The sequence below is a fragment of the Chinchilla lanigera genome, unplaced genomic scaffold, assembly GCF_000276665.1.
Source record: "Chinchilla lanigera isolate Chin_1 unplaced genomic scaffold, ChiLan1.0 scaffold00067, whole genome shotgun sequence".
Taxonomy (NCBI): domain Eukaryota; kingdom Metazoa; phylum Chordata; class Mammalia; order Rodentia; family Chinchillidae; genus Chinchilla; species Chinchilla lanigera.
The window spans coordinates 340061-357936 of NW_004955468.1; the positions used below are offsets into that span (position 1 = coordinate 340061).

The 17876-nt window shown below is 53.1% G+C and overlaps 2 protein-coding genes and 1 long non-coding RNA gene across 3 annotated transcripts; 1 reads left to right on the plus strand and 2 right to left on the minus strand.

Moving 5' to 3' along the window:
* Positions 1-7833: 7833 nt before the first annotated feature.
* Positions 7834-11318, minus strand: LOC106150240. The gene is made up of 3 exons (XR_001236951.1): positions 11291-11318; positions 8181-8297; positions 7834-8075 (listed from the first exon to the last, which is right to left on the minus strand). It is a non-coding gene; the product is annotated as an uncharacterized LOC106150240 (long non-coding RNA).
* Sycn (syncollin) lies at positions 10541-12906 on the plus strand. The gene is made up of 2 exons (XM_005400287.2): positions 10541-11419; positions 12202-12906. Exons 1-2 carry the CDS (start codon positions 10887-10889, stop codon positions 12209-12211), a joined length of 543 nt encoding a protein of 180 aa, XP_005400344.2. The 5' UTR covers positions 10541-10886; the 3' UTR covers positions 12212-12906.
* A 99-nt stretch (positions 12907-13005) lies between these two features.
* Positions 13006-16590, minus strand: Nccrp1 (non-specific cytotoxic cell receptor protein 1 homolog (zebrafish)). The gene is made up of 6 exons (XM_005399790.2): positions 16137-16590; positions 15652-15714; positions 15518-15569; positions 14675-14770; positions 13996-14134; positions 13006-13904 (listed from the first exon to the last, which is right to left on the minus strand). The coding sequence occupies exons 1-6, from the start codon at positions 16441-16443 to the stop codon at positions 13764-13766; spliced, it is 798 nt and encodes a 265-aa protein (XP_005399847.1). The 5' UTR covers positions 16444-16590; the 3' UTR covers positions 13006-13763.
* Between the last annotated feature and the right edge of the window lie 1286 nt (positions 16591-17876).

Genomic DNA, 17876 nt, shown 5'->3' on the forward strand with positions numbered 1-17876 from the left:
AGAGAGAGAGAGAGAGAGAGAGAGAGAGAGAGACTTGTTTTATGGTCCTGAGGGTTGAACCCAGGGTCTTCACACTGAGCTACATCCCAGTTCTTTTAATACTGTATTTTTTACTTTGAGTCAGTCTCTCACTAAGTTTCTAACTTGCCCCGACCAGGCTTGAATAACTGAGCTAACACTTCTCCTGCTTCAGCCTCCCAGAACAAAGTTAAAAAAATTTTTTTTAAAGGCTGAGGATGTAGCTCAGTGTGAAGGTCCTGAGTTCAATCCCTAGTACCACCAAGGAGAAGGAAAGGAGGAACAGAAAAGAAAGAAGGAAGAAGAAAGGAAGAGAAGAGAAGAGAAAGGAAAAAAGAAAAGAAAAGGAAAACTCTGACCCTAGAGGTGCCCTTCCTGTGTTCGGAGGGGTGATCCGTCCACGCTAAGAGCCGGGTAAGCCGAGCGGGCCTTGCCCGGGCTGCTCTCCGTGGTGCTGAAGACCACCTACCGCGAGGGCAGGGGCACCTTTCATCCCTGGGACTTTCAAGGATGCCTGTTAACTTCTTCAGTACTTACACGGTTTTGTTTGTTTTGTTTTTAAATGAAACATTGTTGAATTACACACGGTTGTAGAGCAAACAGAACCATCTTATTGTATATTAAATGCAGCTACATTCACCGGGATTTTTTCTTAAATAAAGGGAACTCCAATTCCATTGCTTAAACCCTCAGGAATTTGCAATCTCATGTAACAGCAAATCTGAGGTTAAGATAGATCAGTGTTGGTTAACTCAGGAAATCACACTAATGTCTGCAGTAATTCAGATTCTTTCCATCTTCCAGCCCCTCACTCTCTGCATTTCAGCCTCATGCTCAGGTTAGATTTCCTCATGGTCACGAGGTGGCTATCGCAGTTTCAGACACTACAGCCTCGTGGCAAGGCCCAGGGGAGAAAAGGGACAGCACCTGCTGGCCACCATGAACACACCTGCAGCCCTAGACTCTCGCACGCTGAGGCAGGAAACTCGTGTTAGAGGCAACTTAGCAACCTAGCAAGACTCCGCCCCACAATGTGAAGGGCTGGAGCTGCAGCTCAGTGCGAAGGCCTTGGGTTCGATCCCCATTCCTGCAAAAAGAAAAAGGGCCAGAATCTGACTGTGGGTTTTATCACTGAGGAAAACATTTCTCCGAAGCTCCTCAGCACACACACTTCCCGTCAAGCTACACTCACATCCCATTAAAGACTGCTGCCCTTGAGAGCTCTAATCCTCTTACGTTAACTTTTCCCACATCGCCTCCAACATGCCATCACTTTGCACATGTTTGGTATCTATTCCCCACCCCCATAATGGGAGCCCCCTGGGGCAGAAGTCTTGCCCGTTCTGTTCACTTCTGTGTCCTCAGCACCCAGAACAGAGCCTGCCACACGCTGACAGTGAGCGCCCAGTAAACACCTGCTGGAAGAAAAATGACGTCATACTGATGGGAATTACCTCATAAGGATTCACAGGCAAGGGACCTAGGATGACTGTGATCGGCTCAGACCAAACACAGTCGCTTCTCAGAGCTCGTGTCCCCTCCCATTGCTCCGTCTCGCTCCGTATCCCTGTCACCCACTTTACACACAGTGACACAGACCTTAGAAAAGCCTCCACATGACCTGCCCCTTTAGCCTCTCTGAGTTCATCCCTGACTCCACCTACTTCTCCATTTTGACCACACATTCTCCTCGCCCTGCCTCAAACATTCCTTTGCCCCGGCTGGTCCCTCTGCCTGGAATCTCTTCCGGTGTTACCACAGCTCCTTTCTCCCCTCTGACCAAATGTCTCTTCACGAGGCCCCCTAACTGCCCTGGGCAAAATGGCACTCACCCTTCTCTAGCCTTTCCCGGCTTTACTTTACTCCACAACACATATGCCTCTGTGGCATCCAGTTATTTTGTGTATTTTACATTGTTTCCTGCCTGTCTCCCTCAACTGGAACGTAACCACCATAAGGGTAATGAGCTTTGTCAAGTCTGCAAGGTTCTTTGTCCAGAAGAAGACAGTGAGTGTCATGAAAGGCACTGTGTCTGGGCTGAAGCTGTAAGGACCAGTGCACACCTCACCTGCTTTCCCCATGGCCAGAGACTGCCAATGACCCTGGTGCTGGCTGTTCAGTCCACCCAGATGAAGATAAAGGCAACAGAGACTCAGATTGACCTGTGAGAGCACACAGTATGAGCAAGAAATAGACCACTGCAGATGTGTTTGCTTTCCATTACTGTGACAAAATACTTGAGGGAATCAACTTAAAAAGAGGAAAGGTTTACTTTGGCCCACAATTTTGAATGTCCAGTGTAAGACTCGTTGGCTTTTTTGTTTTGTGCCTGTGGTAAGGTAACACATCAGGGCAGGGAGTGTGTGGCAAAAGGAGCTGCTCACCTCATGGGAGGCAGGAAGTAGAGAGAGAGAGAAATTGTCTGGTGTCCCACAGTCCCCTTCAAGGACATACCCTCAGTGCTCTAGCTTCCTCCCATTAGGCCCTATCTCTTAAAGGTTTCACCACTGTCCCACAGTACCCATCAGTCACTTCATATCAGATCGATGGTCATGGTATCACAGTGCTTATACACAAGTTACCTTTACTTTATTTAATGATAGTCTCAAAGCATAAAAGTAGTAATGCTGGCAATTTGGATTTGCTCAAAAGAAGCCGAAAAAGTGCTTCCTTTAGTGAAAAGGTGCAAATTCTCACCTTAATAAGGAAAGAAAAAAAATCTTAGGCTGAGGTTGCTAAAACCTACTAAAAACAAATCTCGCATCTGTGAAATTGTGAAGAGGGAAAAGGAAATTCATGCTAGTTTTGCTGCGGCACCTCAAACTGCAAAAGTGCCAGCCACGGTGTGTGCTAGGAGCTTAGTTAAGATGGAAAAGGCACTAGATGTTATCATAGCTATGTCTTTATAGGGAAAAAGGGCTCCTAGAGGTGCTACCTGGCACTTTGGGTCTTGGCCCACATCACCTTCTGGTAAGGAGCATGTTTGTCTTCTGTCCTTTACTGTAATGCCTGGGACAATTAACTTTGAGAAAAGGCTTATTTTGACTCACAGTTTTACAGGCTTCCGTCCATGCCCCTCGGCTCATTGTTTTGGGCTGTGGTACTGCAGAACCTGATGGCAGGAAGCCGCTCATCTCACCGTGAGTGGGAAGTGAGAGAGAGAGGCGGAAGGGTCAGAGTCCCAGCATCCCCTTTACCTCACACCTCCGCAGGACCCTGAGGCTTCCCTAGGCTCCGCCTCTTAAAGGTCCCACCACCTCCCCGTAGTGCCCTGGGCCGGGACGGAGCCTTTCATACGCAGGGGAAGCTAATCCAAACCATAGCAAGGGGGGACTCAGCTGAGAAAATTAACCCGAATTACCTGAGGCAGTCCAAGGTAAGGACAAGCTCAGCAAGGGATTGGAAGACGGCGTGCTGCTGGCTTGGACCAGGAGGAGGCGAGGCGGGCAGGCAGGGCGGCGGCGCAGGGGTCACAGGGTAAGGGCGGGTGCTTTGGAAGGGACACGGCCCTGCACTGATTTCAGCCTGGGAGACCTGTGTCGGACTTCTGTAAGATGGTAAGTCTGTGTTGTTTGAAACCACTCCCTCCACAATAATTTGTTAGGGCAGCGATAGAAAGCAGATAAGTAACTGGCCCAGGCTTCTTCTGAATCTCTTTCTGTCTGTAAGGACTCTGATTAGTAATAATAAACAAAGCCGATACCCCTATTAGTAAACGTGCGAACACTTTCCAACTGTTTCTGAAACAACCTCAGCACACTGTGCCTGACGCTCAATCCTGGAAATTGAGGTGAAGGCCCTCACACTCAGCTACATCCCCAGCCATTTGTATTTTTTAAAATTATTTTTATTTTGAGATCGGGTTTCTGAGTCACTGAGTCACACAGGCTGGGCCCAAACTTCCCGTCCTCCTGTCTCAGCCTCCCAGAGTGCTGGGGTTACAGGTGTGCACCACCAGCCCCAGCAAAATGTTGCATTTATAACTCAAAACTGATAGATAAAAGCTAGAGGGAAGGCCGGGGATACAGCTCAGTGGTATGAGGGCCTGCCTGGCAAGCGCAAGGTCCTGAGTTCAATTTCTGGTACCAAAATAAATAAATAAATAAAAGTGGGAGGGAGCCAGCTGTGGTGGCACATGCTTGCTATTCCAGCACTCTGAGAGGGTGAGGCAGAAAAATCACCAGTTCTAGGTCATCCTGGGCAATTTAGCAAGACTCTCGCTGCAAATATAATTTAGAAGGCTGTGATGTAGTTCAGTGGTAGAGCGCTTGCCTAGCATGTTCGGGACCTTGAGTTCTATTGCGTGTGCGTGCGTGCACATACACACACCCCTTTTCCACAGACTTCAAAATTCCAAGAGGTGTACCTGATTGTTGTGTGTATTATGCTCACTTCACACATGGGGAAGAGTGGAGTTTAGAGAGGTTGAGTAACTTTCCTCAGCTCACACAGCACATAAACAGCAAAATCAGGATTTGAACCCGGGTCAGGCCTCCATAACCATTGCGCTCAATTTCTGCACTACGGCGCCACCTCGCGATCGATCCCGGGCTCTTTCCCGCGTCCAGCTACCGGCGACACCTGCCCCATCGCCCCACCACCCCGAGAAGCAGCAGGGGCGCCTGGGGAGAGCGGTGCGGCCCAGGCGGTTCCTGACCGCGTCCTCCGCGGGCTTCCGGGCGAATTTCACCGGTGTCTGCTGTCTCCACCAGGCCCCCAGCGTCCCCCTGGCCTCGCTCACCGCTGCAACCCCGCCCCCGAGCCGAGTCGGGTTCCGAATTCGGGCTTCGTCCTGGCCGAGGATTGTCAGTCTGGACAGAGACTGCTGAAACAATGGCCCTCGCTGCCTGGCGTCGCCTGGCAGCTTGCAAGAAATGCGGCAACTTCGCAAATACTTCGCAAACTGTGTTCATCACAACCACCCGGAGGGCTTGTTAAGACTCAGATGACAACCCCACTTACTGTAATCCCTGCAGTTTGAGAGGGTGAGACAGGAGGATTACAAACACGAGTCCAACCTGAGCAATTAAGCTACTTAATGAGGCCTTGTCTCAAAAAAACAAAAAAGTTGGGGCTGGGGATATAGCTCAGCAGCACAGCGCTTGCCTGGCAAGCAGGAGGTCATGAGTTTGATACCCCGTACCAAAAAAAAAAAAAAAACAACCAAAAACCAGTTACAGCAGTTTTGAGGCCATACTATCCCTAAGAATTACAGCATGTGCTACATAATGACACTTTGGTCAACGGGGGACAGCGTGTTCAGTGGGGTCCCCTAAATTATGTTATCTAGTGACATTATAGTTATTTAAAATTTTATATTTATTTATTTATTTATTCATGGTACTAGGGATTGAATCCAGGATCTTTACACTGAGCTACATCCCAACCCTTTTAATTTTTTTTTTTTTTTACTTTGAGACAGGGTCTCGCTGAGTTACTCAGGCTGGACTCAAACTTGCCCATCCTCTGCCTCAGCTTCCCAGAGGACCGTGTGTGCTGCCACACCTGGGTTGTCGTCATTTTAGTTTGTGTAAGTATGCTGTGGCGTTTGCATGAGAACAAAAAATTACAGCAGTTTTTGGAATGTGTCCCCATTGTTAAATGGGGAGTGATTGTATGTAGAAATAATCCCATCTAGTGACATGTTCTGATGCAACTGTCATGAGTTCCAGGGCCCAGTGTGAACCTCCTTACTGATCTGAGCACCGTCCTGTATTTATGCAACCCACTTAAAATTTTCATTTAAATTATGGTGCCATCCATAATGCCGTTTAAGTTCAGGTTCCACCCTATCTGAGAAAAACATTTTCTCTTCCCCTGGCAATTTCAGTAGAAACAGTGTTCTACGGTCTGCTGGAAAATGTCGAATCAAGACTGTGTGACCTGAAAAGAGAATTTCTTATACAAATCAAAATATATCAGTGAAGATTTTTAAAAAACAAACAATCTTTCTTCCCACTGTATTCCCAGAATCCTTTGCAACGCCCTGTTAGAACTCTTTTCAGTGTTGGAGTTATTGATTTACCACCTGACTTTCTCAAGGGCTCACAGGTTCCTTAAGGGCAGAACATTCTTCAGTTTAAAGAAAAAAAAATTGTGCAAAGGGGCTATGTTTATTTTTCTGCTATTTGTCCAGGCTGTGTTAGTAAATAGAAGCTTATTTGGGGTGAGGATGCTGTGCCGGTGTTTGTGTGTTTGTGTGCTCATGTGCGTGAGTCAGAGGCGTGCAAGGGACCTTGCATGTGCGAGATCTTGTGGGGCAGAGGTTGCAGTGGATGAGGACTGAGGACTTGTCGGTGATGGTGCCTTTGTGATTCCATCGGGGCACACGCATTCCAGGAGGGTGCTTGAGACCGAGCTTCCCCGGGCTTGTGTGTCGAGCACGTGGCTGTGCTCACAGTGTGCGGGTCTTCAGAATTCACCAGTAAGGGGCTGGAGGTGTGGTGCAGTGGTAGAGCCCTTTCCTCATTTGCAGGAGGCTGTGGGTTCCACCCCAGTATCACCACCCCCAAAAGAGAAAGAAAAAAAGCTGAGCCCAGGTGAGCCCACCTGTAATCCCAGAAATTTGGGGGGCTGAGGCAAGAGGATTGCAATTTCAAGTCCAGCTTGGGCAATTTAGTAACTTAGTGAGACCTTCTCTTAAAATATAAATGAGATGAGATAAAATAAAATAAAATGGTCTATGGCTGTAGATCAATGCAAAGGCATTGAGTTCAAACCCAGCCCCACAAAAACAAAAACAAAAACAAAACAAATAAGCCTTCATCAGTGACCAACACGGTCCGACTGGCAGATGTGGGAAGGGGCAGCCCTGCTTCCACCTGTGTGTGCGGAATGCGCCCACGCTCTGGTCTCCACCCCTTCTATGTGACGCCTGCTGCGAACTGCGGCTCAGGTTCCTGCTCCTGGATCTGCCTTCTTTTCGGGGTCTCCCTGCCCTGTGTCTCAAGCTTCTGGACCCTCCCGGGAGCGGAGGTTGTAGGTGACTGTACCACATTGATGCGTCTCTACCCCGCGTCCCAGGGCTCTTGCATCATCAGGAGGCGGGGCTCTGCTGCCCTCGGGGCAAGGTGGCCTCTGGGAAATTAGCACCTGCAGATTAGATTTCACGGGGTCACGGGAAGACAGGAGAGTGAAGAGTCCAGGTCCAGTCTGGGCCAGGGTCAGGGTCACAGATTACTTTGAGACCAGTCACAAAACTACACGGAGCACCTGCCCCGTGCCAGGCTTCATGCGCTGCACCCTCACGTTTATGTTATTGTCTCTATTCACTGTTACAATTTAGGTATTTTTAAAAATAAAAATCCCATTGATTGTTCATGCTTTCTATTAGTTACAAGTTACCTTTTACATCCACCTCATTTCCTGTATCCCATTCAAGGGATAAAATTCACCTGCAAAAGGTCACTCGGCAAGCAGGCAGGGCCGGGGATAGAGCTCAGCGGCACAAGCGCCTGCTTAGCAAGCAGGCCATAGACTCAACATGTAAGCTGATTTCCAAGTGCCTCCAGCCTTTGGCTCCTGAGCGTCGCGCTACTGCGGCCCAGGTGGGAGACTCGGTGTGTAGAGGGGTGCCAGCAGGGAGCGGGGCTAGCTGAGGGACCACAGGAAGTATAAATTGTTGTTGTGATGCTGATATTTATTGAATCCTTACTAAGTGCCAGGCACTGTGCTAGGGGTTTTAATAATAATGACAATGGCAAACGCTCATATGGCAGTGAAGCTTGATTTTTTTGGCATCAGGAGCCAGTTTTATGGAAGACAATTCTTCCGGGGATGGGGGTGGTGGCGGGTTTGGGATGATTCAGATCTGTTACATTTACTGTGCACTTTATTTCTATCATCATTACATTGTAGTATATAATGAGATTATCAAATTCCCCATAAACGCAGAATCGGTGGGAGTCCTCAGTTTGTTTCCTGCATCTCGACGGTCCCACGGACGGAGGGGGTGATGGGAGACAGGGACGAACAAGTGTTGCTGATGTCCAGCCCACTTCATAATCTTACTGTGGTTGCTGCCCCTGTAGAAAACTCTGGTTCGCAAAGATAAGATGCTGGAAATGGAAGCAGATTTTTCAGTGCTTTTGTAGCAGTTTGGGGATATTCTGCTTTGAATTTAATAGGGAACGTATGGAGATTTGAAGTTGTTGCACACATACTTTTAAGGCCAGTCGTTTGTGAGCTTAAGCACTGATCCTCTTCTAGCCTGGACAAAGCGGATTCACGTGGCTTATTCACAAATGGATCGTGGGTCTATTCCTTCCCAGTGTGGGGTCCTTTGGGGTTGGGAAATAATGCTCATACTCTTTTGTTAGGTGAGATAGGAGATCATGGGAGAAAGAAGGCCCTGGCTCAGTGTCCTTCAAAATCTTTGCTCATGTTTAAAACTTGTCCAAAATCCCAATGTTCATTTGCTCATAATTCAAGTTTGGCTTTGAATGCAGCCACTCAATCTGCCAACTTGAACACAGTTATCCTATCCCCCAGAAGGGACAAATTGCATTCACTGAGCAGGTTGAATACATCACACAAGTCAACAGAATTTCAACCCATCCCGTGTCACTGAAATGTGCTGCCAGTGATGACTGTTTTTCTAAAAGAAATCTCTGAAGCAGCTCTCATAACTCAAAAACTCTGACCAGTGATCTACCTTTAAAAAGCTATCTCACTGGGGATATAGCTCAGAAGCATAAGCGCTTGCCTGGCAAGCACAAGGTCCGAGTTTGATTCTTGGTACCAAAAAATAAAATAAAATAAAGTAAAAATTTAAATGAAAATAAAAGGGTTTGCTGGGCATGGTGGCACATGCCTATAATCCCAGCACTCGGGAGGTTGAGGCAGGAGGATCATTGAGAGTTCAAGACAAGCCTGGGCTACAAAGTGAGCTCAAGGCCAGCCTGACCTGCACAGCAAGACCCTGTCTCAAAAATACAATAAATAAAATAAAATAAGATGCTATCTCACTGCTGTGTATAAGAAAAGATGTGTGTGCTCCGAACCCATCTCTTTGCCAAGGTACATGAACAGATGTGAGTTAAGGGCATGTGCTTTAATATGGTTTATAATTTTAATCACATCTTGCAAAACATTGTGAGGTTCAGGTGACAGTTTTTCAGCTAGCCAGCTTTTCTCTATGGATGACACAGTGTATATAGACTCACATTCAGAAGGGACCTCTTTGACCTGAACAGTGAAAGCAGGAAGTTGTCCAGTCAGGGCAGCCACTCCGTCTGTACCTCTACCAGTACGAAAATGACCAGTTCCGTTTTCCTGATATGTAATCATTCAAAGACTTGAATAGTGCTGCTGCTTTGGAGTTGGTTGGCAACAAAAGTGCACGTGACATACCCTCATGCACGTCTTCCTGAATAATATATTGCATAAAACAAGCACTGGTGCCTTGTTGTCAGCATGAGTAGTCTGGTCAACCTGGATTGCGTACCACAGTGATTCATTAACCCTGTCTAACAATTGTGGCTCAAAATCCTCTGGTACTTCAGAAGTTCGTCTAGTTTTGCTTCTAATTATCCTGTGTCACCTTTTGAACTGCAGCCTCTCCTAGGAGCTCGTGACAAATGTCCTAGCAGGCAGGATCAACTCTTCACCTATACGACAGGGCTTCTTAGCTTTAGCAATTTGGTTGGCCACTAAGAGTGATGTTCTCAGTGTAGACACATTTGATGAAGTGGTGGCCTTTGATAATTGCTTCTGTTCTTTGCTTTTTTTTTTTTTTTTTTTTGATCTTTTTGAGACAGGGTCTCTCTATGCAGTTCAAGCTGGCCTTGAGTTTACTTTGTAGCCCAGGCTGGCCTTGAACCTGCAGTGATCCTCCTGCTTCAGCCTCCTAAGTGCTGGGATTACAAGTGTGCACCCCCACGCCCAGTTGAACTCATTACATATTATGCAAATCAACACTATTTTTTTCAAGTCTGGATTTGGGTTCTTTTTGTTTTGTTTTGTTTAGCTTGCCACAAAAGTTTTTCAGTTTTATACAGCTCAACAGCTTTACCACTTATTTTGTAGGTTGAAGATTTCCACTCATGGTTAATAAAGCATCTAGGTAGGGCTGGGGCTGTAGCTCAGTGGGTAGGGCACTTGGCTAGTATATGTGAGGCTGTGGGTTTGATCCCTAGCACTGTGAAAAAAGAAAAACAAAGAGTTTTGGTTGGAGGTGGCAGCTTCCTTTTGCCTCCTTCTTCCCCTCTTAGGCCTATCCTTTAGTGTATGTCAGAGGGAGGAGATTTCTCCTCACCGGCTCATAAGACTCTTTAGATATTATAGCTATTAGCTCTGCTGTGCAGAATGCAACAAAATTTTTCCCATGTATTTTGTCTTGCAAAGGTTTTAAAAGTCTTATTCAAGGCTCCCGGGTGGTGGGGGAGCTGCAGACATAGCTCAGTGTGCAGCGCCTGCCTGCAAGCTCGAGGCCGAGTTCATTCCCGGTCCCCGCCCCTCCCCCTCAGAAGGCTGGGCATGGTGGTGCACACCTGTGTAGTTCCAGCGCTTGGGAGGCTGAGGTAGGAGGATCATGGTGAGGTCAAGGGCAGCCTGGGTTACATAGTGAGTTCAGGACCAGCCTGAACTTTACAGTGAGAACCTGCGTCAAACAAACAAATCTTATGCAAGTACTGTATGTAAGCCGCTGTGGTGGTGCTCGCTATTCCAGCAATCTAGGAGGCTGAGGCAAGAGGACTGTAAATCTGAGCCCAATCTGAACTCAGCCACTTAACAAGACCCTGTCTCAAAATTTAAGCAAGGGGAGGGGGACTTAGCTCAGTGCAAAGGTCTTAGTTTCAACTCCCAGTACCACAAAAGAAAAAAGAATGTCCTTAACTCCTGCCAGTTGACTTAACAACTTTCTTACAATGTTATGCAAATACGTCCTATGTCCGCCCTGGTTCATCCACGTGGGTCTCTCCCCCTCCCAGTCGTTATCTTGCAGCTTCTCCCTTCCCACAGTCAGGTGCATAAAAGCCCGGGATGCGCGGCTCTGCAGAGTCACCATGTCCCTGCTGTGTTCCCTGCTGCTGGCGCTAGCCCTGGCGGCCGCCCCCGGCGTCCAAGGAGCCTGCCCCGCGCCCGCCGACCTCAAGAGCGAGGACGGGAGCCGCACATGCGCCAAGCTCTACGACAAAAGCGACCCCTACTACGACAACTGCTGTGCTGGCTCCGTGCTGTCGGTGGGGCCGGACGCCGACCTACCCTACCTGCCCTCCGACTGGGCCAACACCGCTTCCTCCATCGTGGTTGCCCAGCGCTGCGAGCTCACCGTGTGGTCCCGCGCCGGCAAGGGCGGCAAATCGCGCAAATTCACGTCGGGTGCCTACCCGCGCCTGGAGGAGTTCCGCAAGGGCATCCTGGGGAACTGGTCCAACACCATCGCCGGGCTGTACTGCAGGTGCCTGGCGCCCCGCCCCTCACCCCCGCCCCAGCCCCCAGCCCTGCCACCCAAGCCCCTGATACTCAGACTCCAGAACCAGTCCTGGACACCCCATCTCAGAGTGCACCCCAAAACTCACCTCCTGTGCCTCAGCCACGCCCCCACCCCACTGCCCAGCCAGACTCAGAGGCTAACCACGCCCAGCCTCCATTCTGGGGCTCCCTCAGCATTTCCCACCTGCTCATGCATCCACAGCACCCTTCCCAAGGAGGGGTGCCTGGCTCCTGCTGGGGAGCCCATCAGCTCCCTTATCTTTGGAGCCCCAGGCCAAAAGCCAGCCCCACCTCACCCCAAATCATCATATCTGAAAGCTCCCGACCCCACTCTGGGACTCTCAGACACTAAAACTGACCCAGACCCCAAGATCACAGGCCCGATTCTAGGGTATCCAGTCTAGTCTGTCCTGCATGTTCCCCACCCATCCCCAACCCCCCAAAACCAGTCCCGGAGCACCCAGCCCCATCTCTTGGGGCCCCAGAGCTCAGCCTGCATTCATGGTCCCAAATTGCCAGATCCTGGCACCCCAGAGCCAGCTGCAGTACCCTCCATACCAACCCTAGCTGTGCCCCAAACCCCAAGAGCCCCTAGCCACAAACTTTCCTAGGCCTGGAATGTGAGCTCCTGAACTGGAAGCCCACCCACCCCTGCCACACCCGCCATCCCCTGCCTGCCACACCCTGGATCTCTGAGCATCTGAGCATCTCTGGCATCTCCTGGTGACACTTTCCGGTATGTTTCAGGTGCTACTGATGCCGTGAGGGTCCCGCCTCTGCAGTCCCCCCAAGTGCTGAGCCCTTCACCTGGCCTGGAGGCTGCTGGGCCCACAACCTGGGAGTAGAGAGCTTTCTACCTGCGTGCCACCCTGCCTTCCCTGCAATACAACCCTTGTGAAGTCATCTCCATTGTCATCTGCTCCTGCTTAGAACCCAAATCTACACAGGACGGGTGCGCCTCCGGGGAGGACAGGTGGTCAGGCCTGGGTCAGCTCATTCGTAGGACAGTGCTGGGGAGGGGGACACATCCACAAATCTGACCTGGAGCTCGGTGTGCACTGGCAGAAGGGCCGTGTGCGGCATGGGAGGGCATCGCCGGCTGGGTGCTAACTATCGAAATCTTGCCTGCTCTTCGGTAAGAGCTTTTTCCCAAGCTGTGCTGGCCTCCTGGAGGCTCCAGCGCCTCCCCTTCAAGCCTAGGACAACAGGGACACTTCTAGGACTAGGATACCATCCCAAGCTAGGGTCAGGGTCTCTTCAGTGATTTTTTTTTTAGACTAGGGTTTAAACTCAGGGCCTTAATCCCAAGGCACATTCCTGGTCTTTTTAAATTTTTATTTTGCGACAGGGTCTGACTAAATTGTGAGGCTATGGGACCGGGGATTTAGCTCAGCGGCACAGTGGCTGCCTGGAAAGTGTGAAGTCATGAGTTCGATTCCCGGTACAAAAAAAAAAAAATTGGTTTTAAATTGCCAGGCTAGGCTCGAATTTGCAGTCCTCCTACCTCAGCCTCCCACGAAGCTGGGACTACAGGCAGGTGTCAGCACAACGGGCTTGTTAAATACTTTTAATCCCCCTCCCTGACACGCAGAGGACACTTTGGTTCTAATCTTCACGTTTCTCTCCAGGTTGCGGTCTGTGTTCCCAGTACCCCCAGGGACGAGGACCCCTGAGGGCTATCTGGGGTCAGGGACTGTGGCAGAAGTAGAGAAAGAGAAGCAAGGGGTCCTGGGAAGGAAGGTGAGGGACAGATCCCGGGGAACAACAGATGGCTTGGAAGCAGGAGGGGATTGGGGAATCCCTGAGCGTTCAGGGACATGGGAGAAGAGCTAAGTGGGGCAGGCAAGAGGCTGTCCAGTAGTGGCGTGGGAAGAGTTCAGAGGTCAGGGTCGGTGTAAATGGTCCAGAGGTGCCCACGGGGTATGCACCGAGAGAAGTTATAAGGAGCAGAGGCCACAGAAGCACGCAGCATCCTCAGTATGTGCTTTCACGCAGGGAAGATTTACTGAGCACCTACTATCTGGCAAGCACTGAATTTGCAAGCAGTGGCCCCTGTGTCAGAGAACTGGGAGGACATGTGAAGAGAAGCCAAGGGCCAGCAAAATGAAAGGACCAGCGTTGGGACAGAGGTGCTGAGGGGTCAGGAAGGGGCCAGGGTGGTGCTGAGGGGATGCAATGGAGCTAAAGGGTTGGGGAGCGAGACACCAAGAGGCCAGAGAAGTGACAAAGGGACAGGGAGGAGCCAAGGACCAGGGCCTTAGAGGCTGAGCAGGTGCTACGGGGTCAGGGAGGCACAGGGGCGGCCTGCCTCACTCTCTGAGCTGCACCGACACAGATGAGTCGGTCACCCGCGTCCGCCGCAGCCCCCCGGGCTCCATGCGGTTCTTGGTCTTGTGCAGGAAGTGGATGAAGCGAACCCCGGGGCCATACTGGCGGAACACGTGCGACACCTGTGTTAGGAAGCGCGGGGTTAGGGAGGAGGACTTGTTAGGGACCCAGGCCTCCCCCACCCGGTGAGGTCCTAAGCAACCCTTGTCTCACCTGGATCCAGTGGCCGGGTCGGCCCTTCCCGGGGCTCCTGGGGGCCACGTGGTGCTGCGCGATGACGCTGCGGCGGTCCGCCGCCAGCAGCCAGACGTGCAGCTCATAGACGCACTGGTCCAGGCGGCTGTCCTCGTACCTGGAAGTGTGGCCCAGACCTCAGCGGCCACGCAGCCCACATCCCTGCCCCAGCCACTGGCCTGTCCCTCAGTCAGCACACAGCGGCCGGTGCCCAGGCAGCATGACCCGGGCTGGGTGGTGCTGGCAACACAGCAGTGACCCACATAGCCCCACGCCCTGTCCTCATGGGAGGCACAGTACAGAGGGAGGCAGACATGTCACCCAGCAGGGACTGCCAGGTACAGCCAGGGTGGCAGAGCAGAGGTGGGGGCAGGGTATGGCTCGCAGGGCACTGCAGCAAACGTGTCAGAGCTGGGGCAGGCAGGGGAGCTTCTTGATAAAGAGGAATTCCTCTGGAGAGCAGGAGGACAAGCATCCAGGGAGGAAGGAACAGCCTCAGCAAAGCCCAAAGATAGAAGAGGCCAGATTTGGTTCATGAAAGGCAGAAAGCAGGGGCCAGAGAGGAGGGGCAGGCTGGGCCTGCCGTGCCAAGGTCAGGGTGGGAATGCAGTTCCCAGGGGGGTGGGCCGAGGAGGCTCTAGGGGACCAGGTCGCGCACCAGTCCATGACAGTGACATCCGGCTGCTCGTCATCCAGCAGCTCCTCCCACAGGCCTTCAGCCAGGAGGTTCACACACTGCTGCTTCACTGTCCAGCTGCAAAAGAGGGTGGAGACATGGGGGGCATTGGCAGCCATGCTGGGGTCACCCAAGGGGCAGGTGATCTGATCACGGCGCTCTCATAGCGATGGCCACCATACCGCCCATGGGTGCCCCCTGTTCCCTCAGCGCCAATCAGAATCCTTTGTAGCAGGTAGGAAACTGAGGCTTAACGTGAGGTCTTTCGGAGCCAGGCATGGTGGTACACACCTATGATCCCGGCACCTTGGGAGGCTGAGGCAGGGGGATCCTTAATTCAAGCCCAGCCTGAGCAACTTAGTGACGTGTGACTTAGTGAGATCTTGTCTCAAAGTAAAAAATAAAAAAAGGGGTAGGGTTGTAACTCAGTGTAAAGGCCCTGGCTTCAATCCCCAGCACAGGACTGGGGGAGGCATGGGACTTGTCCAAGGTCATGCAGCAAAAAGTGGCAGAGCCAGGATCCAAATCCTGGCATGTGTGACTCCGCCACTGTCACACCCTCTCATCCACTGTGGATGGATGCAGGATCAGTGGCCTCGGGTGACTTCCCCTCCCAGAGAGAGAGGTTGAGAATAACAATAACCATCAGTTGCTATTTATTGGGCGCCTGACCTTGCTGGCCCCTATGCTTAAGTTTTGCAAGCATCTGTCTTATAGCTAATTCTGGTACACGGAGCAGGAAACATAGGTCCAGGGCGGCCAAGGTTGTTTCTGCAGCTCCACAGCAATCAGCCGGAGCAGGGACTCCACCGAGGTCCCACTCACCTGAGGTTCTGCTGGAGCGGCTCCGTCCCGATGTGCCATCCTCGGAAATTGCCTGGCGGGTGGAGGAGGAAGGGGTAGAGCGTTTCTTTGGGAGCAGCCCTCCCTGAGCGGGCGGCCACTGACCCATAACTTACCCAGAGCCTCCAGGGGTTGTCGGGTGGGACCGGTAGGGGGTGCCGGCTGGTAAATGTTGATGCCTGAAACGCAGAGGGCAGAGCGTTTCAGGCCAGCGCCTGGCACAAGCTCCCCTCTCCCTGACCAAGGTTAGGCGGGAGGGCGGCAGCCTGGGCCGGAGGATGCAAGAGTCAGGGCCCCTGAGGGGAGAGGGGTGAATATGTCCTGCGGGAAGAGGGACCATGCCCGGAGGGCTGCGGGGAGTCAGCGGGGCGCAGGGAAGGACCCGGAGAAAGAGGCAGAAATATAGGCAGGGAGAGGGAGAGCATTACAGGAGGCAGAGCGCCCAGGGAGGCACGGAGATGCCGTGACGAGACAGGGGAAAGGGGCATGCGGGACACAGATGCGGCGAGAACGCGACCCCAGGACGCAGAGGGCTGCAGAGACCTGAGGCACAGAGAGACCAAGAGACCGAGGCGGAGAAGCCAGCGGGGCGCGGGCGCACCCTCGGGGTTGGGCGAGCGCAGCAGGTTGCGGTAGAGCGGCCGCCGCAGCAGCAGCAGCTTCCAGGTGACCTTCGAGGGCAGCAGCAGGCTCCCGCCCAGCGGCCCCCACTCGTCCAGCAGCAGCTGCCGCGCGCCGGCCTCCGACGGCTCGGGCTGCGGGAGCTCGGGGGCCTCCGGGGTCGCGGGCGGCGGCGGGGACGGCGGCGACGGCGGCGAGCGCGGCGCAGGAGGCGGCTCCTGGGCGCTCTCGGGCCCGTCGGCCTCCATCCCGGCCCCGACGGCGGCTGGGTCCCTCGTCTCCTCCATGCCGAGGAGCGCGACTGCGCCCGCCCGGACGTGCGGCTCCGCGTTACCCGGGCGGGGAGGACCTGGGCCCGCTCCTCCCCCAGGACGCCGCGGCCTGAGGCTCCTCCCCCGGGCCGGCCCGGAGCCACCCACCGCCCACGGATCCGGGGACTGGGGGCCCCCGGCCTCCTCCCGCAGACCCGGGGTCCAGGACCTCCCGTTGTCCCCTCATTTTCCCAGCCTTCCTGCCCCAGTTTCCCGGGGCCAGCTGAGGACCCGCACACTGGCCCTGGGCGAAGGAGATGACAAATACGCTGATACCAGGGCTCCGCTCGCTAATGAGGCCTGTCCGCCTCGTTAAGATCAGGCAGCAGGTCTAGAAGGCTAATTAGTGAAAACCCTGCTTCCTGCCTGCTCACTCTGGGGGGAGCAGCGGTGGCAAGGGGTGCAGCCCCTGCCACTTCTCCTGTGCCCTCTCCGGGACACACCCCTGCCCGGGAAGCGAGGTGTGGAGATCGGCAAGACACGCGGCTAGCAGAGACGGAGGCGGAAGCTAGCAGTGGGGTCCTGGGGCTGGGGGAAGCAGAGAGAAGCAGCAGGCGTCGGGCGTCCTACCACCACCCCCGTCCGGGTCACCGGGAGTGTGGATGGGGCATGGCGGGAAGGAGGCGGTGTGGAGGAACCTGTAGGACCGGATGCCCGCGGGCCACTTCCCGGCCCGGGTAAGCGGGGGCAGGGTCCTCCCAGCCACTCCCGCGCTGTCTGCAGGGCGCTGGTCCAAGGGCTCTGGCGGGTTCCTGACCTAACAGATGAGCCGGGGCGACTATGGCTGCAGTTAGTACAGGAAGGAAAGGTGACAGCCAGCCTGTGAGCCTCCTGATGCCCCTAGCCCCGTGTCAGCCCCACGGTAACCCTGTGAGGGGTACAGCTGTGATCCCCACTTTACAGATGAGGAAACAGAGGCCGCCTCCCAGGCCTGATCCCCTACACTTCCACAGGTACTGTCCACCCTGCCTTCCCTGGAGACGGGAGCCTGACTGTCAGGACACTGGGAACAGAGGTCACCCTGCAGCACTGTCACTGCCATGACTGGGGGCTGCTGGGTGCCAGGCGCCGTCCCCAGGCCCGTAGGTTGGGTAGTTCATTGGTGTCTTGAACTCATCAACCTTTAACACCCCCGCAGAAGCGGGACCTGGAAATAGGGCCTCTGTTTATGGATCCAGGGACTGAGGCAAGGAAGGTGAGATGGCCTGCCTCGGGAAAGGTGGGGAGTCACCAGGACCCGGGGAGAGTGGGGACCCCTGGCAAGGGACAACCAACTCATCCAAATGCCAGGCGGAGCCTCCTGACCGGCACATGCCCAGAAGTTCCCAGGGAAACTGGCAGAGCACACCACACACCTATGACCTGGCCACCACAGCCCACACCCTGTCCCGCTGCCCACCCGGCTGCCC